At 39.9% G+C, this 17,873-nt stretch overlaps 1 protein-coding gene across 1 annotated transcript in view; it reads left to right on the top strand.

Annotated features, from left to right (window-relative positions):
* LOC149473698 (centlein-like) overlaps nt 1–17,873 on the top strand; it is a gene marked incomplete at its 3' end in the record, with an annotated part of 213,100 nt that overhangs the window by 161,294 nt on the left and 33,933 nt on the right. Inside the window, exons 10-12 of the mRNA XM_089674831.1 lie at nt 6,244–6,369; nt 10,343–10,464; nt 16,227–16,352. Coding sequence (XP_089530957.1) covers nt 6,244–6,369; nt 10,343–10,464; nt 16,227–16,352 — 374 coding nt within the window. The remainder of the gene's footprint in view (nt 1–6,243; nt 6,370–10,342; nt 10,465–16,226; nt 16,353–17,873) is intronic.

The raw sequence follows: 17,873 nt of genomic DNA on the forward strand, positions 1-17,873 counted from the left end.
GTGACTGCTGAGGAACTGAGAAAAGATTTGTCAGATGTGGGTACAGAAGTTTCAGCCCAGACAATAAGACGCACACTGCGTAATGAAGGCCTCCGTGCCAGAACTCCCAGGCGTACCCCCTTGCTGTCTCCAAAGAATAAGAAGAGTCGACTGCAGTATGCCAAAAGCCATGTGGACAAACCACAAAAGTTGTGGGATAGTGTTCTGTGGACTGATGAAACAAAATTAGAACTGTTTGGGCCCATGGATCAACGCTATGTTTGGAGGAGGAAGAACAAGGCCTATGATGAAAAGAACACCTTGCCTACTGTGAAGCATGGTGGAGGGTCAATCATGCTTTGGGGCTGTTTTGCTTCTGCAGGTACAGGGAAGCTTCAGCGTGTGCAAGGTACCATGAATTCTCTTCAGTACCAGGAGATATTGGATGGAAACGTGATGCAGTCCGTCACACACCTGAGGCTTGGGAGACGTTGGACCTTTCAACAGGACAATGATCCCAAGCATACCTCCAAGTCCACTAGAGCATGGTTGCAGAGGAAAGGCTGGAACATTTTGGAGTGGCCATCGCAGTCACCAGACTTAAATCCGATTGAGAACCTCTGGTGGGACTTAAAGAAAGCAGTTGCAGTGCGCAAGCCTAAGAATGTGACTGAACTGGAGGCCTTTGCCCATGAAGAATGGGCGAAGATACCCGTAGATCGCTGCAAGACACTTGTGTCAAGCTATGCTTCACGTTTAAAAGCTGTTATAACTGTAAAAGGATGCTGTACTAAGTACTAAGATTGAATGTCACTTGGGGGTTGAATAAAACTGATAATGCTGTGAGCACAGAAAAGACATTTGTGGTTATTTCATTATAACTGTTATGTTATATTTGTCTGACCTACAAGTGCCTCTTTAATGTAAATGTAAGCAAGATGACTGAATGATCAAAAGCAATGTCAAACTGGCCAAAACACTCAATTTCAGTGGGGGTTGAATAATTTTGGACACAACTGTATGCATATTTGTAAAGGCTGTATCAGAAAAGGTTCTCTTTAGGCCTTATGCATACAGGACATTTTTACAGCTGCTCCTAGGGGCTTCTGGAATTTGTTTTCCTACCTCTAAACTCCTCTACATGTTAGCCTATGTATCCATGCACACATAAACTTTAGAGACATTTGTCCCACTTCCTAAGGCTACTGCAACGCTGAACACTAGCTTACATTTGGGACAATGCCAAACCCAAAGTATCAAAAACAATCGTATTTTCCTAAACTTAAAGGCGAGCTAAGTCTTCCACACTTTGCTAAGTACTACCAAGCTGCCCATCTTGCCCAACTCCCTAAATACCACGCAGTCTATAAGGTGGCGCTTTGGGTCACCTTAGAGTCAGTAGACTGTGATCCACTTTCAGTCACGAGTTTGCTGTGGCTTCGCCCAAGAGACCACCAAGATTATGCAAGGGTATACCAGCTGATTGTTTGGGCACAATATTTTATGGTAATGATACCTGTTAGACAAATAAACAAAGCCAATAAAGAAGGAAAAGGAGTGATCTGGTAAACTAACTAGTTGCCATACAAGGCAGGTCAATACTAGTGTGTATTAAACTCTGTTTCTAATAATGCATGACACATACTGTATAATCACTTGCATTTCAGATTCCAAAATGCATAGTTTTTAAATACTTCTAGAATACCTTGTTGAATTATCTTTTAGTAGATATAATTTAAAACGTTTTATAATCTATAAATCCTATTTTCATTGCTAACTATATTAGGGCTTGTTTGCACCACAGAGCTTGTATTTCTACCTTGTGCTGCGCTGTATTTTTAACATATGTTGCAGTGCTTTTTTATCACCCCTTTTTTTTTAAAGCAGTGCTTAATGTGCTGTGCAAGTTTGCTACATGTCCTTTTTTTCAGAGCAGCCAATTCTGCACAGTGGTGTGAACTGAAGTCATTGCACATAAGACTGATTTGCCTTATCTTTTGTGCCAGCAAAGCCCAATATGGATGATGCAAGCAATCTTTTAAACCTGAACTCAGGCATTTGGCTAAAAAAATTAAACGAATATACTGTATATGAGAGCTGTTTTTACATGTTAAAGGATGTGTTGTTCGATGAAGTCCTGAAATGTACACAGCTCAGCCCCACATCACAGCCTTGTCTAGCAGGGGAGAAAAAAAGTGATAGTTCTCTTTTACAATTTCACTTTCACTTACAGGTCTCCTTCTTACCCTTCATCCTGTTTCTGGACAGCAGCGCAGTAGTAGTAGCTAGTAGAAAGAGTCAGCACAAAAAGGGCCCGTAGGTAGTTCAATTGGCAGAAGCGCCCGTTGTGGTCCAAAGGATAGGCAAGTGGCATCTGCGTTCGTAAAACATTTAATTGCTTTATTTCACCAAATAAAATGTGTTTCCTGGCTTTAAATTGCCACTTCCTCAGTTCAAGGTGATAAAACTGGTGTAGAGCTTGTGGCAGTGATGTCATCTTGGTGGATAAAATGGAACTGGGCGGGTGGCTGTTTGTAAGTAGAGTGTGTTCCACAGCCGCACTTCATGTGGAGGGGGAGAGGTGCACTACAACTCCACAGGAAGTGTGCCTTTGGGACACATTCCACTAGGAAGGCCTCGTGTTCCCCCATAGTTGAGTGACCACAGCCTCAGCAGTTGTAAGTCTATTTTGACCTTTTTTCCTTTTATTGTGGGAGCACTACATTCTTGTTTTTTAATTTATCTACTACATTATAAGGGCGTCCCCATCTCCCTCGCTTTTCTTTTTTAATGGAAAATCTGAGCTTTACCAGATACCCCTGGGCAGCTCCTCAGGATCCTTTGGTCCACAATCTACCACCCTAGACCCTACACTGATGCGCTCATCTTGTTGTTCTCTACTTCAATTAGCATGCTTCTTGCACCTTAGCATTGATTTCTTGTGTTGTTTTTCCCCTACCCCTCTCTGAGCTCTGTTGTACAGACTGTACAGTAGACTGCAAGAGGCTGATGCCAAGTCAAATGACAAAAATATGTCAGGCAGTAATATAGAATGTTTAGCCAACACCTTTTTTTTATGTAAAAGATATAAATGCTGTGGTCAAATGTAAATTTAGAAACTGGTTTATGTGAGCTCAAAGTGTAGTTTGTCAGATATAACTTGCTTATGTCGTTTTTTTTTTTTTTCTGTTACGCTGGGTTACCTTTAATATCCACCCTTTACATTTTTATTGCTACTGCCAATATACTGTATTTCCTGCACTTTTGCTATTTGGTGGAAAGAAGAACGGAAAAAAAATGCAGTGATTAAAATAATGTAATTAGCTATCAAACAAAAGGTACATACCCCTGGGATTATAATCTAAAAGAAATGAAGAAAGACAGGAGGAGCAGGTGCCTTTTTTTTCATACAAAAGACATGCGACATCTAATTATAACACATAGTTAATTAATATATTAATGCTGAGTTTACCATAATATACTATGTTTGAGCTATGGTGCAGTAGCTCTTAGTTCAAGGCTTCCTGTGCAAAGGCAAATAAGATTTGCAGCATGAGCGAACATATGCATTACATATTTATTCTAAATGGATAACCTAACTCTAAATCTTAACCCTCCTGTCCAATGGTTAGCACTTAACCCTCAGAGTGAACTGTTAGCGTTAAACACACTCCCTTACCCTAACGTTTAACCCAACTTTTGCTGGCGTTTCCATCTTCTCCCCATCTATTACTGGGTTTGGAGTCTTCTTCAGTTTTCAACTAGACACACTAATCTGCTCCCTCCCTTTGTCTTCAATGGCTGCGCCAGGATGACTCAACTACCAAGCATGCGCACAGGAGTTACTTTGCCCCAGCATAAAACCATGCCGAGCTGTGCGCGGTTCAGTGTACAATTGAAGAAAAAGTGCTGCTAGGCTAAGGAGAAAAAAAAACTTTTGGAAGAGGGGACATACAGAGTAGAATCTTTTGTGTCATTAAAAGCCTACTTGTCTGCATATTGTGCTAAACTGTGACCACCCAAATTGTAATCAAGTTCTGTGTATTATAGTGGTGCCTTATTCCCTGTTTGTTTTTCAAGATTTAAAGAATCTAAAGATTTAAAAAATTTATCTTTTTATACATTTCCATCCATTTTTCATTCATTCTAGATTGTAAGATCCAAGGAGCAGGGCCCTCCTATCCCTCTTGTATTCAACTGTATTGTTGCTATATTGTCTCCCGTTATATTGTAAAGCACTGAGCACACTGTTGGCGCTATATAAATCCTGTATAATAATAATAATAATAAAAATAATTAATCTTGGGTTCACTTTGCGCTTTAAAGGAACAGTTAACTCACCAGTGCACAATCAGTGAACAAACACTCCAACGTATGTCTACCCCAGATAACCATGTTTTTCTCCCGTGTGCCACTTTCTTGCCTTTCACTTAGCATTGTGATGGTAAAGCCAGGCTGTCAGTTACAACAGCACACTAAAGGCATAGCCTTTGCTGTGACAGTCACATGTCTTTAGGGCAGTGGGCACAAATTAGTGGCCATGGGAAGTAGGTATAGATGTAAATCATAGCATAATCGTTGACGATTAATAAAAGGCTGAAATCTGCTTATTAGTCTGCTATCCAGTTTGATTTGAATAAACATTTTGGGATTTGAAGTGTGTGCGTTGAAATAGAATATGGGGAAAATTATGAAGGTAAAAAAAACAAGGTTTTATAATCATAAACCTATTTTTAAAAACATACCTACAATTAGCGGATCTCTTTCATGAGGTTGTAAAAAAATAATTAAAATGAGAAATAATACTGAATTTCTGAACAACAGATGCATATGTTAACTGTTTTATTTGGCAAAGTATTTAATTTTAATCACTACTGTGACCCAGGTGCCCCTGATAGACAGCACAAGCCTGGTCCTGGCCCCCCATTGTAATATACTACATGGCAGTTAAGCAATAGAATGTGGTTTGGGTCTGTGTTTTGCCAGTAAAGAAGCAGCAAAACACCATTTATACTGTTACTCTGCTACTACTTAATAAAAGCATGTTCCCTGTTATAGTGGCACCATTGTGCAACCCAATTCCCAAATGGTTCTGTGCTGCAGTGCAAGAGACGACAAGTGGCTGATATCCAGACAATTCAGGTTATGCTGCTTTAACAAATATGTAGTTCTAATGACTACACAACTGGGTTACATTTTTAAAATTTTAAAGCTGGTAAAGGCCAAATTACTGTATGTTATAAAGTTTCTAAAACAAAACACAAAAAATAAACATTTTTTTTTTTAGTAGTGTATGCAGCCCCCATGTGATAGTGCCATTAATTTCAATAGCAGTGTGGATGGAAAGAAGTCTTAAAAAGTCTTGGCTGCTGCATGCTTCCCTGCATCCACCACTTGTGTAAACATATGAAAATGTGATATAAAATATGAATTGTAATGCTAGTAATAAATATTGGGCAGTGGACAGACATTAGCAATTCTTTCAAATGCGTAAAGGATGCCTACTAAAGCAGTGCAGGAGTTTATGTCCTTGCCTTACTCAAATAAAATAGAATAGTGTTAATACTGGGTATGTTCAGATGTAGGCTGCCCTCATTCGGGGGTGTGATTTTGATTTTGCATAAGGCAACCACTGCGTAAGGAAAGAAACAGCCATATATGAGAACCCATCCAAGTTTAATAGCCCTACTTTTTATATCTCTTGCCTGATTGTTATACAAAGCTGTATATAATGTAAGCACATATTCATGTCTCTAGTTAGCAACATTATAGTTAATGACCATATGGTCATTACAGTATAAGATGTTCTGTCTGTTGTATTTATATTCCTCAAGCATATTGTTCCTTCTACTTCACAGTGTGTTAAACTATTTCAAAGGGAAAAAATCCTTTCCCCCTAGTTTCCGGTTGTCCTATCAAGTGTAACCTTGGACCCTTATAGAGCAATTAGACCATCCTCTATCCCCTCCTTTGTAATGAGGTTTCTTACATTCCTGAGTCTATAACCCTTTAGTCTTCCCTAATGGGACATCATTATTCTGAAAGAAACAATGTAAATGTAAATGAATATTCTCATTAACGAGTCACAGAGAAACCTTTAGCGGTAGCACTGTGGTAATTCTGCTTGTTATTTCTCCAGTATTCCAGGCAGGATTTTTTTTATAATTCATTATTAGTATTCTCAATTACTTGTTCTTTAATTTTGCATGTCTTTCATAATCCAATGTTCAACTCCTTCAACCATGTCCTTGTTTTATTCTCCAGGTGCAACCTGTGAAACGTTCAAGGTCTCTGTCCCCAAAGGGCTTTTCCAGAGAGTCCGAAGAGTTAAAGAAGCTTAAGATAGCAGAAAAGAGGATTGAACATTTAGAGAAGACACTGCAGATTAAGGTGAATGCCATAAAGCTATATAAACCATGTCCTGCCTGTGAAAAACCTGCCCGTATTAAAGGTGGAAAACAACCCTCTAATTGAGCTGAAGGCAATTCTCTGGGATGAAATGGAGACTTAAAGATTTGGCTTCAGGGGTATATTTTAATGTAACACAAAATATATTCATTTTGTATGATTTTCTCTCTAAACTACTTACCTGATACAACATGATATGCCCAACTTCTCCGTCACTCTTAACATCCATTCTGTGCTGTAGCAAACATGTATTCTTACAAACAATTTTGTCTGTTGTGTAATGGATGGCAGCCTAAGGGTAAGTGCTGTCTCAAAAAAAAAAAAAATCTCCCATGGCAGTGGGTTCGGAATAGTTTCCTCTACCTACAGTTTAGATTTATCCATAGCACGTGAATGAACTGTGTTGGGAACAGCTAAACAGAAGCCAAAAGTAGGCAGACCTTTATGCTCTTGGTGTGAAGGTTAGAAAATGAGAAGCTAATTGGTAGCTAATGAGGGTTCAGACAGTCTATTTTTCACTTGCATGAGAATCAAAAATAGATTTTGGTACCTTTTCTCTAATCCTGTTCGCTGTTTGTGTCATTTGAGGTCTTATGGACCTTCAGTGGAAAGCAGGTCATACATACTTTCCCATGTCATGGCATATTTTACCATCACTATTTTATGTTCAATCCCAGTTTATTGAAAAAAAAAAAATCATAATACAAAATAATAATATAAAAGTAGTACACATGTACTACAAGAGATACAGAAACAATGGAATAATTGACCATAACTATAAGGTACGTTAAAAACACCAGATGGCATACAGCATAGAGGAACATCATTTGCTCAGTGAAAAACAGCCGGCATTTAAGACATAAAGATATGGGAGATAATTAGGATAAATAATCACTGAAGGAAGCATGGCTTCAGCTTGACAGTTACTAGAAGACAGCATTGCCTATAACCGTCCAGCACTGCATTCCCATTCCATTTAAGTACCTTTATGGGATGAGTGGAAAGCCAGAGAAGGCTTAATAGAGGAAACATAGAGAGAAAATGGCCAACTGTATATGGTAATGTCGCAATTCATCAGTATCCATCTACTAGTGGCAATGAAAGAAAGAGGGGAGTCAAGAATAGTAAAGAATAGAAAAAATGGGAGAGGGAAGGGGAGAATGGAGCATAGCTGATGGTGAACCAGAACCCTTGCGATTTTACAGAAGATTGCATCGGCGTAGCTGTTAGAATGTACCATGTGACAATAGAGTCTCAAGATCACAGGGGCATCAGTTGTTTAAAATCATCCTTATTAGTGAAGTCTAGCCAATAGAACAGGTGGAAGTAAATATAGACACTGTGTTTTTCAGTTAGGCAGTAAGACTTCCCATGATCCATTGATGACCTTATGTCCTGCACTCATCTAATCTACTGTTGAATGGTTGGTGAGGAGGAGGTCTTACGTAATGCAAGAATACAGGAAAGAGCAGTGTTTATCAGATGTTGAAGGACTGATTTGCAATATGTCTTTGTTGGGATGGACTTGTGATGTAGGAGATAAAATGCAGGTGATTTAGTAATTGGCCTGTCTGTGAAAGATTATAGTATATAGAGTATATGATATAGAGTAATACTATGGACTTTAGACCAAAAGGAATCTAGGCCAGGGCAACTCCAAAAGATATGGAGTAGAGTTCCTGGGCCTTGTCCACAGCACCAGCAGAGATTCGGGACAGGGGGTTACTTGGCGTGGAGTATCGTTGGAGTGTGGTACCAGGGGATGACGTTCTTGTACCCAGATGTTTGGTACCAGTTAGTAATAGAAGATTTACATATATGACAGGGAGAGTATTTTAGTTTGTTCTTTTTGGGGTAAACGTAATTCCCAAATATGTTTCCCAATGCTCAAGGAATGGGTGTTTGGATGTTTCTAGGCGTTTAAGACCAGGAGCATGTGTGACATGGGGGTAGCTGATCGGCATTTCTTCTCCAGTGGGGTGAGGACACGGATGAGTTTCTCCCGGGCAGGTAACAAGCACAAAAATTGCATCAATTGTAAAGTTTCATACGTACTCAGAGTAGAAAAGTCCGGATCTTGGGTCATTTGAGCTGAAGTGATCCATTAGGTTGATGTATAAAATACACTGTGAGTCGTTTATTCCTGCCGCATATTTGTGGAAAACATTTGTCCCTGGCACCTGAAAGGAATGCTAGATTGCCAAGGACAGAAAAAAGGGGTAAGGGGGATGGTTGCCATCACTTTTTAAACATGAATAAAATGTTTAACAGAGAGGAACAACCAATTATATATTGGCAAAATTATGAGCAAAGCTTGGTTTAAATTGATATTAAAGGCTCAGTTTAAAAAACAAAAACAAAAACCAAGCATGTCACGCTATGTGCAATGGTTTTGCACAGTGCAGCCCCAATCCTCGTCTTCTGGGGTCCCCTGACAGAGCTCCTTCCCCTCCCCCCCCCCCTATCGCTGGATCGAGAACAGGCTCAGGTAAGTATCGGTATTTGTGTTTATTATATTTATGTTTTTAAAATCATACTTACCTAGGTGGATGCAGCATTGATCAGATGCTGCATCTGTCCCCTGCCAGCTCTAAGGGTTATAACTGAGTGATCAGACCCAGCTGATTGCTCACTTCTCCCTGCCGCTCTGAGCAGAGAGCCGTGACTGTCAGTCATCACTGTCTGCTCTGCTCTCTCCCTCTTCCCAGCTGTGGAGGGGGCGGGAGCGGCTGGCTCAGGCTCTCCACGGATCTCTGTGCCAGGTACCGGTCCAGGCCCCCTGGTGGATCCCAACCATATAGTCGCGATCCTACTCCAGCCTGGACTGGCTCTGTGACGTCAGCCAACAGAGGGTCACAGGAGTGCAGAACAAACTGCCCTACTGTGATCCACAGGAGAAGTAAAGCCAAACGAGCTTTGTCTGTACTTCTCCTTTAATCTAAATCCAGTGATAAGATATTTACCTGCTTTACTTCCCTTTAACAAAGGTAATACAGTTTTGCTCATAGGTTTACATAGCCCTGGCAGTAGTTGTCAGATGTAAACCATTTTCAAGTAGACATGAGTGATTAGGCCAAACATTTATTTTATTTTTAAACTGCCCCATGTGCAGCTTCTAGGCTGATGAATGTAAATTTTCTGCTAGTCTAATAATAAACTGCCTTTATCCTGTCACTAATTTTAACTCCATTATTCATTCTGCTCTGCCTCCCCCCCCAAACCGCAAAAATCTGTCTCTATGCTTCAGGATAGGGGTGGTGTGCTTCTCTTCCTAGGCCTTGCTGACTCGTGTGTAGCCCTGAACATAAAATTCAGTTTTGGTGTGGTCATTTCAGATGATTTTGTGTAGAAAGTTTTGAGTTTCTGTTTGGCGTCTTGCAAGTGGGTCGTTTTTTTTTAAGGTATTGAGCAAATCCTGTGCATTTCCTGCACCGCATTGCAATTGCATCACGTTCATGCGGTGTGGGTGTCAATAATAAATTAATGACACCACGAAACAGATCGCAAAACGCGATGCGATTGGCAGAAATCGCATCACCATGGGTGAGAACACCCATGCAATGCGATTCAGGTGTGGATTTTAAAAAGTCTCCTGCACCTTTTTGGTGTGGATGGAATGCGATTTGAGCCATACACTTTCGCACCGCACAGACATTTGCATTTAATTCGCACAGGAATGCAGTGTGATTCCTGTGCGAATTACATGCAGTGTCACACACCGCATAGTGTGTACCCAGCCTGAAACAGCAAAATGGCTAGCATTTTACAAATTCTGCTATAGGGGTATGTACACTTATGAGCAGAAATGCATACACAATCTGAAACACAAATATGTATCTTCTGATAGGTACCTTTCCAAACTCTTAACACCTTTCTATTTATCTTGTTAAACTGTATCTTGTTTTCTTGCCAAACTGCAACATATCAGTTGAATTATATTAACTTCTCACCCTAGATACAGCAAAATACAGAGCTCTGGAAAGCACATGAAAACCGCAAAGAAAGGTTGCTGGCATTACAGGCCAGTTATAGGGGACTAAAACAGCAAACAGAGAATGTGGAAGATGGAGGTGCCAGGTGGGTTCCAATATTGTTATTTATCAATTTGTCAAGCTGATCCATGGAACATTTTCATTAATGCTGCCAAGTTACTTAAAGTGGAACTATGAGCAAAATGAAAATGTCATATATGATGCAGCCTGCCACTAGCATTAACGCATCAGTTTGTACTTTTTCCCCTTTATTGTGGCTATATTACCTATTACTTCTGCCAGTAGATCCATTACTCTCACTAACAGGATGGCAATGCTGTTCTTTCTGCAGTGTTTTAGATAGGCAAAACATTTTAAATGTACTTGAAGTGAATGACAATCAAATGAAAGCCCATTACTTTTTAAGGTGTTAACTTTTTAGCTATAGTTGTCCTTTAAAATTTGTAGTGCTTTTTTGCAGGATTAGTCCAGTCACTTGTTCAGGCAGATTACATAAGCATTTGTCACCAGAGCACATGTCCATATTGCAAAATTTCTTTTCACCTACTGTTCACCATAAGGTTTGAGATTTCCCATCAGCCACTGTTCCAAGACGAATAAGATGACACTTCGCAGTGGAAACTTAAAGAAATAAAAACCTAACTCTATGTCCAAAACAACAAAAAAGATGAAAGGTTTTGGCTATAAATACTGTTTAATGTCTTGTTATTTTATTATGTGGTTGCAGCTTTAAGAATATGTTCCTTAAAATGTGTTCTTTTGGAAGTTCCTTATTGTGGTATATTCGGAAAACTGGCTGTATTCAATTGTTACTAAGCATTGTAATTATCTTTGCAGTTGTTAAGCTAATGAATGAGAAAAGCTATGTGATAAATGCTAAGTAGGTATGTAACATGATGTTTTTTAATTGTACAGTAAAGGATACTGGATATTTAGTATTTTACAAAGGGTTAGATCCCATATAAATGGTTATATTCCATTTAAATAGGGTTGATATCCCTGAAGGTGTATGTAACAAAGAACATGATTTGATTTTGCTGGAAGATTGGTCAAAAAAGTGGAAATTGCAGTTCAAATGTTTCTACATGTAAAATAATGCACCTAGGGAAAAATAATCCCTTGAGAGAGTACAACATTGGGGGTACATTGTTGGCCAGCACTACAGAGGAAAAGGATATGGGGGTACTTATTTCAGATGATTGGAAAATGAGCAGTGTGGCCAGGCAGTGGGGAAAGCGAATAGAATTCTAGGATGCATCACTAGAGGGTGCAATGCTTTGGCCAATCACAGCGCATGATGACGTCACAAGGGATGGAGCAACCCGATGTTGTCAACTGGGTGACCCCACCCTCTTGTGACTTCATCGCAGTATTTAAGAACTGTCAGACGGCGGGAGCCAGCGTCGAGAACAGAGCGTTTTTTTCTTTTTTCAGGTTGGTGGTGGTGGCGGGCATTGTGATTGAGGTTGGATCTACTTCGGGGGGGCCATTTTTAAAATTTTGGTTTTCAATAAAGGACTTGTCAAAGACTGTCTTCTCTCATTTTTTACACTATACTTTTTTTTGTGAATGAGTAGCAGTACTCTGTGCCCCATACTCATTCACATTAGGGGGGTGGGATCTTGGGGCCCTCTTGTTAAAGAGGGCATCCAGATTCCGATAAGCCCCCCACCCGCAGACCCCCACAACCGCTAGCCATGGTTGTGGGGAAGAAGCCCTTGTCCACATCAGCATAGGAACAAGGTACTTTGGGGGGTAGCCCCCCCAAGCACCCACCCCCTTCCTATTTGTGCAATGGGGCGTATATCCCTGGAGGTGTAGAGGTGTATGTACCATGGAACATGATTTGGTGTTGCTGGAAGATTGGTCAAAAAGTGGAAATTGCAGTTCAATGTTTCTAAATGTAAAATAATGCACCTAGGGAAAAAGAATCCCTTGAGAGAGTGCAACATTGGGGGTACATTGTTGGCCAGCACTACAGAGGAAAAGGATTTGGGGGTAATTATTTCAGGTGATTGCAAAATGAGCAAACAGTGTAGCCAGGCAGTGGGGAAAACAAATAGAATTCTATGATGCATCACTAGAGGGGTCACCAGCAGGAGGAAAAAGGTCCTGATTCCCCTCTTTAGTGAGACCTCATTTAGAATACTGTGTTCAGTTCTGGAGACCTCACTTACAAAAAGATATTGATAAGATAGAACGAGTCCACAGACGGGTAACAAAAATGGTGAAAGGTCTAGGGAATAAAGCCTATCAAGAGCAACGTAAGAAACTTAACATGTACAGTCTGGAGGACAGAAGGGGAAGGGGAAAGTTCAAAACTAATCTCAGAAAGTACTATTTTACTGAAAGAGTAGCTGATGCTTGGAATAAACTTCTAGCAGAGGTAGTGAACCAGTCAACAGCAAGTAGCTTCAAGCATGACAAGCATACATCTATAATCAATAGAATAAAGGAATGGGCTAATCAATAATAAAGTGTCACAAAATAATTTCAACCAAAAAATAAATTATAAATATACCTAAACTAAATAAAAATAAATATCCACAATTTATATATGAAATCCAAACACCATAAAGTGATAAACAATGTAGCAATCTGTATATAAATAAAAGTAAAGTCCACAATTCTTGTATAAAGTCCCACCATCATAAAGTGATAGCAATGTAGCAATCTTGTATAATTAATTGACACCGTGAAGGAAAATCCACCATTGAATAAATTAAATGAACTTACCAGAGCGATATATGCTGATCAAATTATAAATCAGCATAATCGCTATTGCTCTGGGAGCGATGATCTGTTTGAAGTATCCAAAAGTATGGGAGCAATACTCTGCAATCAGCCAGCATGGATGAAGGAACTATATTATCAAACAAACCTCCTCTCTCTCTCCATAAATAAGGCAATGCTCGGCCAGCCGACAGCCTCGAGGAACGTCCTGACGTCACATCCATTAAGCCCGCCCTACGCGTTTCGTCATTCGACGTCCTCAGAGCGAAAAGTCAAATGACGAAACACGTAGGGCGGGGCTTAATGGATGTGATGTCAGGACGTTCCTCCAGGCTGTCAGCTGGATCACCGCGTTGAACGAGGTTCGTCCTGGGATTGACAGAAGCGGTTTATGCTGGTGTCGGCTTAGACACCTTCTTTGTGATTTTTATTTGACATTCAATAAAGCCTATGTTTAAAGAACGTACTGCACTATTATATTTCTTTTTAAATCCCCCGAGCATTGCCTTATTCATGGAGAAAGGAGGTTCGTTTGATAATATAGTTCCTTCATCCATGTTGGCTGATTGCAGAGTATTGCTCCCATACTTTTGGATACTTCAAACAGATCATCGTTTCCAGAGCAATAGCGATTATGCTGATTTATAATTTGATCAGCATATCGCTCTGGTGAGTTCATTTAAAAGCACAAATTGTTACCTGCAAAAAAATGTGCATATATAATTTTTTTTTCCAAAAGGTTAACTTATCCTTTAACCTGGTTCTTTTGTCTCTAAGAGTCCACCTGTCAAATCTGCCCTTACTTGCAAAGTGGTCTTTCTTGTTACCTTTCTCTTTGCCCAGAAGGTCTCTGAGTTAGTGGCCCTCTCCTGTAAAGAGTGTTTCATACTATTACACAAGGACAAGGTTGTCCTGAGACCTAGAGCCTCAAGCCTCTTTTCTTTTTAAGGTTGCTTCCTCCTTTCACCTCGACTGGTAAATCATCCCAAAGAAATATCTTTCCACTGTCTCAATGTGGTATGCACTGTGAGAGTCTACCTTCCAGCTACAGCTACAGCTTCTGCTAAGCAATCAGATTCGCTCTTTATGTTCCCCGAGGGTTCCTACAGGGGACTCCTTGTTTCTTGCTCCATCATTGTTAGGTGGATTAGACAAGTCATCATTCAAGAGTTTGGCCTAAAGGATGAGTTCCTCCCTTCCATATTAAGACAAACTCTATCAAATAGTACTTTATGGGCTTTTGAGCATTATGCATTTGTTTCTCAGATTTGCAAGGCTGCCACAATGTCATCTGTTCATACATTTAAGTTTTAGCAGGTAGATGTTCTGCTCTCCTCTATTAGCAGTTTCGACTGTATGGTGCTACAAGCTGCTCTCAGAGTACTTTTGACCATATTGTTACGTGGGCCTATTGTTTGTTTTCTGTGTTGCCCACCCCTCAGTTAGACTGCATTTAGACACCCAGTGGTTAAAGACTAAGGCCTCATGCACCCTGGACACTTTGGCCATCTCTCCTAGACACCTTTCTCCCTTGCAAGGACGTTTTGCAGAAAAAAAATGCTTGGTGCTTGTAAACACGTGCAATGCATTTTCGATGCATCAAGCACTTGGATGTTAATTCATTCATATTCATTGGCCAGAATAATAATTTTATTCTGGTCATTGAAATGAACTAATGCTCAAACAGCCAATGTGCCTAAAGTGAATGCGCGTTTTGACACATCAAACATTTTATCTGCCAAAATGCCACAGCTCCTGGACACGCTGGCAGTGGGCTCTTTTCTGCCTCTAAACACCCCTACCTCTAAAATCTTTTAAACGCCAATGTGTGCATGGGCACATAGGCATGGGCACATAGGTTAACATGCAGGGGCGTTTAGATGCATAAAAAGAAAAAATCCAGATGCCCCTAATAGCAGCGTTAAAAATGACTAGTGTGCATAAGGCCTTAAAAATCCTAGGTCCTGTACTGTGCAACTAAGAAAATATGATTTTTTTACTATCTACTGAGATCCGTTGGTTTGAGTAGAGTACAGGACATCTGTCCCTCCCATCTGTTCTTTGTGATCTCCCTTTAGCTTGCTACAATTAGTAGTTGGAGGAGTTATATAACGAATAGCATCTTAAAGTGGAACTTTATTCAGAAAATGAAGTACTGTTAGATCACATCATGCTAACACCTTTTTCAGGTATAGATAGGTAAAACATTAAAAACAAGTACCTATACTAATCAGAATCCAGTAATACATCCTTCCCTGCTCTATACATGCTCAGCTGCTCTTTATTTTTTGCTACTGTGCCGAACATGTAGAGGCCAAACTGTTGACAGCTGAAAGATTTTCTGCTGCTCAGGGGCTCTGGGCTTCAGCAAAATGGCAACATCCGGCAAAAAGAACAAGGAACAATGCTGGAGGCAATTTACAGCACATGGTAAAGTAGCATAATTTTCGACGTGGAATGTATGTTCCTTGCTAAAGAATGTTATTTTTTTTATCAAATTGTTAAGGTTAAAGTTCCGTTTTAAATTTTTTTTCTTAAGTCCAGTGTCCAGTCACCTGAAGATACTGGATACTACTAAGGATATTACTAATGTTTAAAGACTTAAGATCCCTTTACTGTACTCCAAAAATCCACTTTTACTGATAGTCCAAACATCATATTTTAGATTAATCTGTTGCGTAATAAAGGTAACATTTGTACAGCCCTAAAGCAAGCCACTTGCTGGCAAAAAAATGTTTATTCCATCTGAAATGTATGGGTGTGTTGGATGCTGTGGTCTCCACTGTGTACTTTGCTTCCACCTGCCACCTCCTACATCTCTATTGTGTTTGTAGTCACATAGGGCCAGTAATGTAATGAAGCCAGAGGACTAGCTTGGCAGCCAGGCAGATTTTTCGAAGTAGCGTTCAACAAGTGCAGCCTTCATTTTCTCATATTATATGTTTACTTTAAGATCAACACTCAATTTACCAAAACACCATTGTGAGCAACACATCTACACACAGATTTGGTCAAACCATATCTCTCTCAGGGCTCCTCTGCTGAATAAGGTATTGTTGAATTATAATATTCTGTTGCCTGATCACTTTTATTAAGAATGTATTTGTCTGACAGAGCGAAGGTTTATAGGAAGAAACCTGTTCGTGCAGATCCCTCCAAGCTCAGACACGAAGACTCAGATGCTGTATGGAATGAACTTGCACACTTTAAAAGGGAAAACAAGAAGCTGTTGGTGGAGAAGTAGGTGTTTGTTTTTTTTCTGTACACAGTTACAATTTTTATCTTTTTACTTGCAAGCTGTGCACAAAGCTCTGTTTTTAGTTTATCTGGTGATTGGACCCTGGCAAAAGCTTTGCTGGAAACCGCTTCTCAGTGGACCCATATCCTGCATTCCCTGTAGAAGTTAGGGTTCTTGGGTTCATAAGAGCATCTAGCATTTGACCTTCTCAAGGATTGCAGGGAAAATTACTGTTGTTCTATTCAAGTTTATCATACTACTTCTTGTCAATTGTTTTTTTTTTTTTTTTTAGCCTTTGATAATCCCTGCTTTGGCTATAGGGTGCTTCTGCTATCTTCTGTTTGTTCATATTTCTTGACCCTTTTTGTTCTTCTCGTTTTTCCCTAATTTTTGGCTGCACGGCCCTTGATTTATAGCTTGGGAAGGTTTCATGGTCTAAAACTGGGTACACACAGGCCCAAAATCGACCAAAACGGTTGGTTCGGCAGGAACTGTCCAATTTTGGCCCATATGTACAAGACTGGCTTCTGTGAAATGAGCATGCTGGAAAACACCCGATCAGCACTGGCAGCCAGGCAGGGGGGCAGTCCCCCTGTCAGAACACAATAGCTCAGCAGGGAAGATCGCCACACAATACAGCGACCTTTCCTTTTTTTTTTTTTGGTTTAGCCCGCTGGGTTGAAGGAAAAAAAAAACTCTGCGTGTGTACCCAGCAAAAGAGTAAAATCCTGTGTCCTGTAGTGTGCAGTACGTTCATAGGAATTTTGAAGAACCTATAAATTCCATATTGTGAAGTACAGTACAGGACACAGATCCATTCCTGTGATCTCATTAATATTTGCAAAAAAAATTGGAGCCTCCAAGAGTGAGCAGGGCTGTATGAGTACACTGAGGGGTGGTTCCCAGCAAAGCTTTTGCTAGTTTTCAGTTTCCTGAAGGCAGCAGCATATAACCCATGGTTTTAAAATCAACTTCTGTATCCTGTACTGTAATATTTGTAAAATTTTTATTTTTTTGATAGAGTGTATGCAGATGTTAGTGTTTTCATTACTGTGTCCCACTGGGAACATGCACCTTCTCTTTCTCCTTCTGGTATTATCTGACATTATCACACAGACAGAAATTGATGGGAAATCTATTTCCTCTTACTTCCTGTAGTGTTTTGGGACTCGAAGTTTAATCCCCTCAGTGGGAAGTAGACAGCAAAAAGGAACCTAACAGGAATTTTAACTCTTTTATATACATTATACAATATTTTTAACAATAATTCTTAAAGGAGCTCTTTAGTTGTGGTGTCTGTATTTTACTCTGTAAAAATAGGTATAAGTGAGCGCTAAAGGTAACAAAGCTGCTGAACACAAAAGGTACCAAAAAAACCTCCAAAAACTCACATATAAAAAAGGTGCAGCGCTTATACATTAAAACATGCAAGATATCAAAAATGCAAGAATGTATCCCTGCAAAACGCAGGCAGGGTATAGTTATTATACTGCCCCTTATAGTCTCAAATAACACACAGATAT

This window comes from Staurois parvus, unplaced genomic scaffold (assembly GCF_062004578.1).
Source record: "Staurois parvus isolate SC_StPar_1 unplaced genomic scaffold, SC_StPar_1.0 ptg000012l, whole genome shotgun sequence".
Taxonomy (NCBI): Eukaryota; Metazoa; Chordata; class Amphibia; order Anura; family Ranidae; genus Staurois; species Staurois parvus.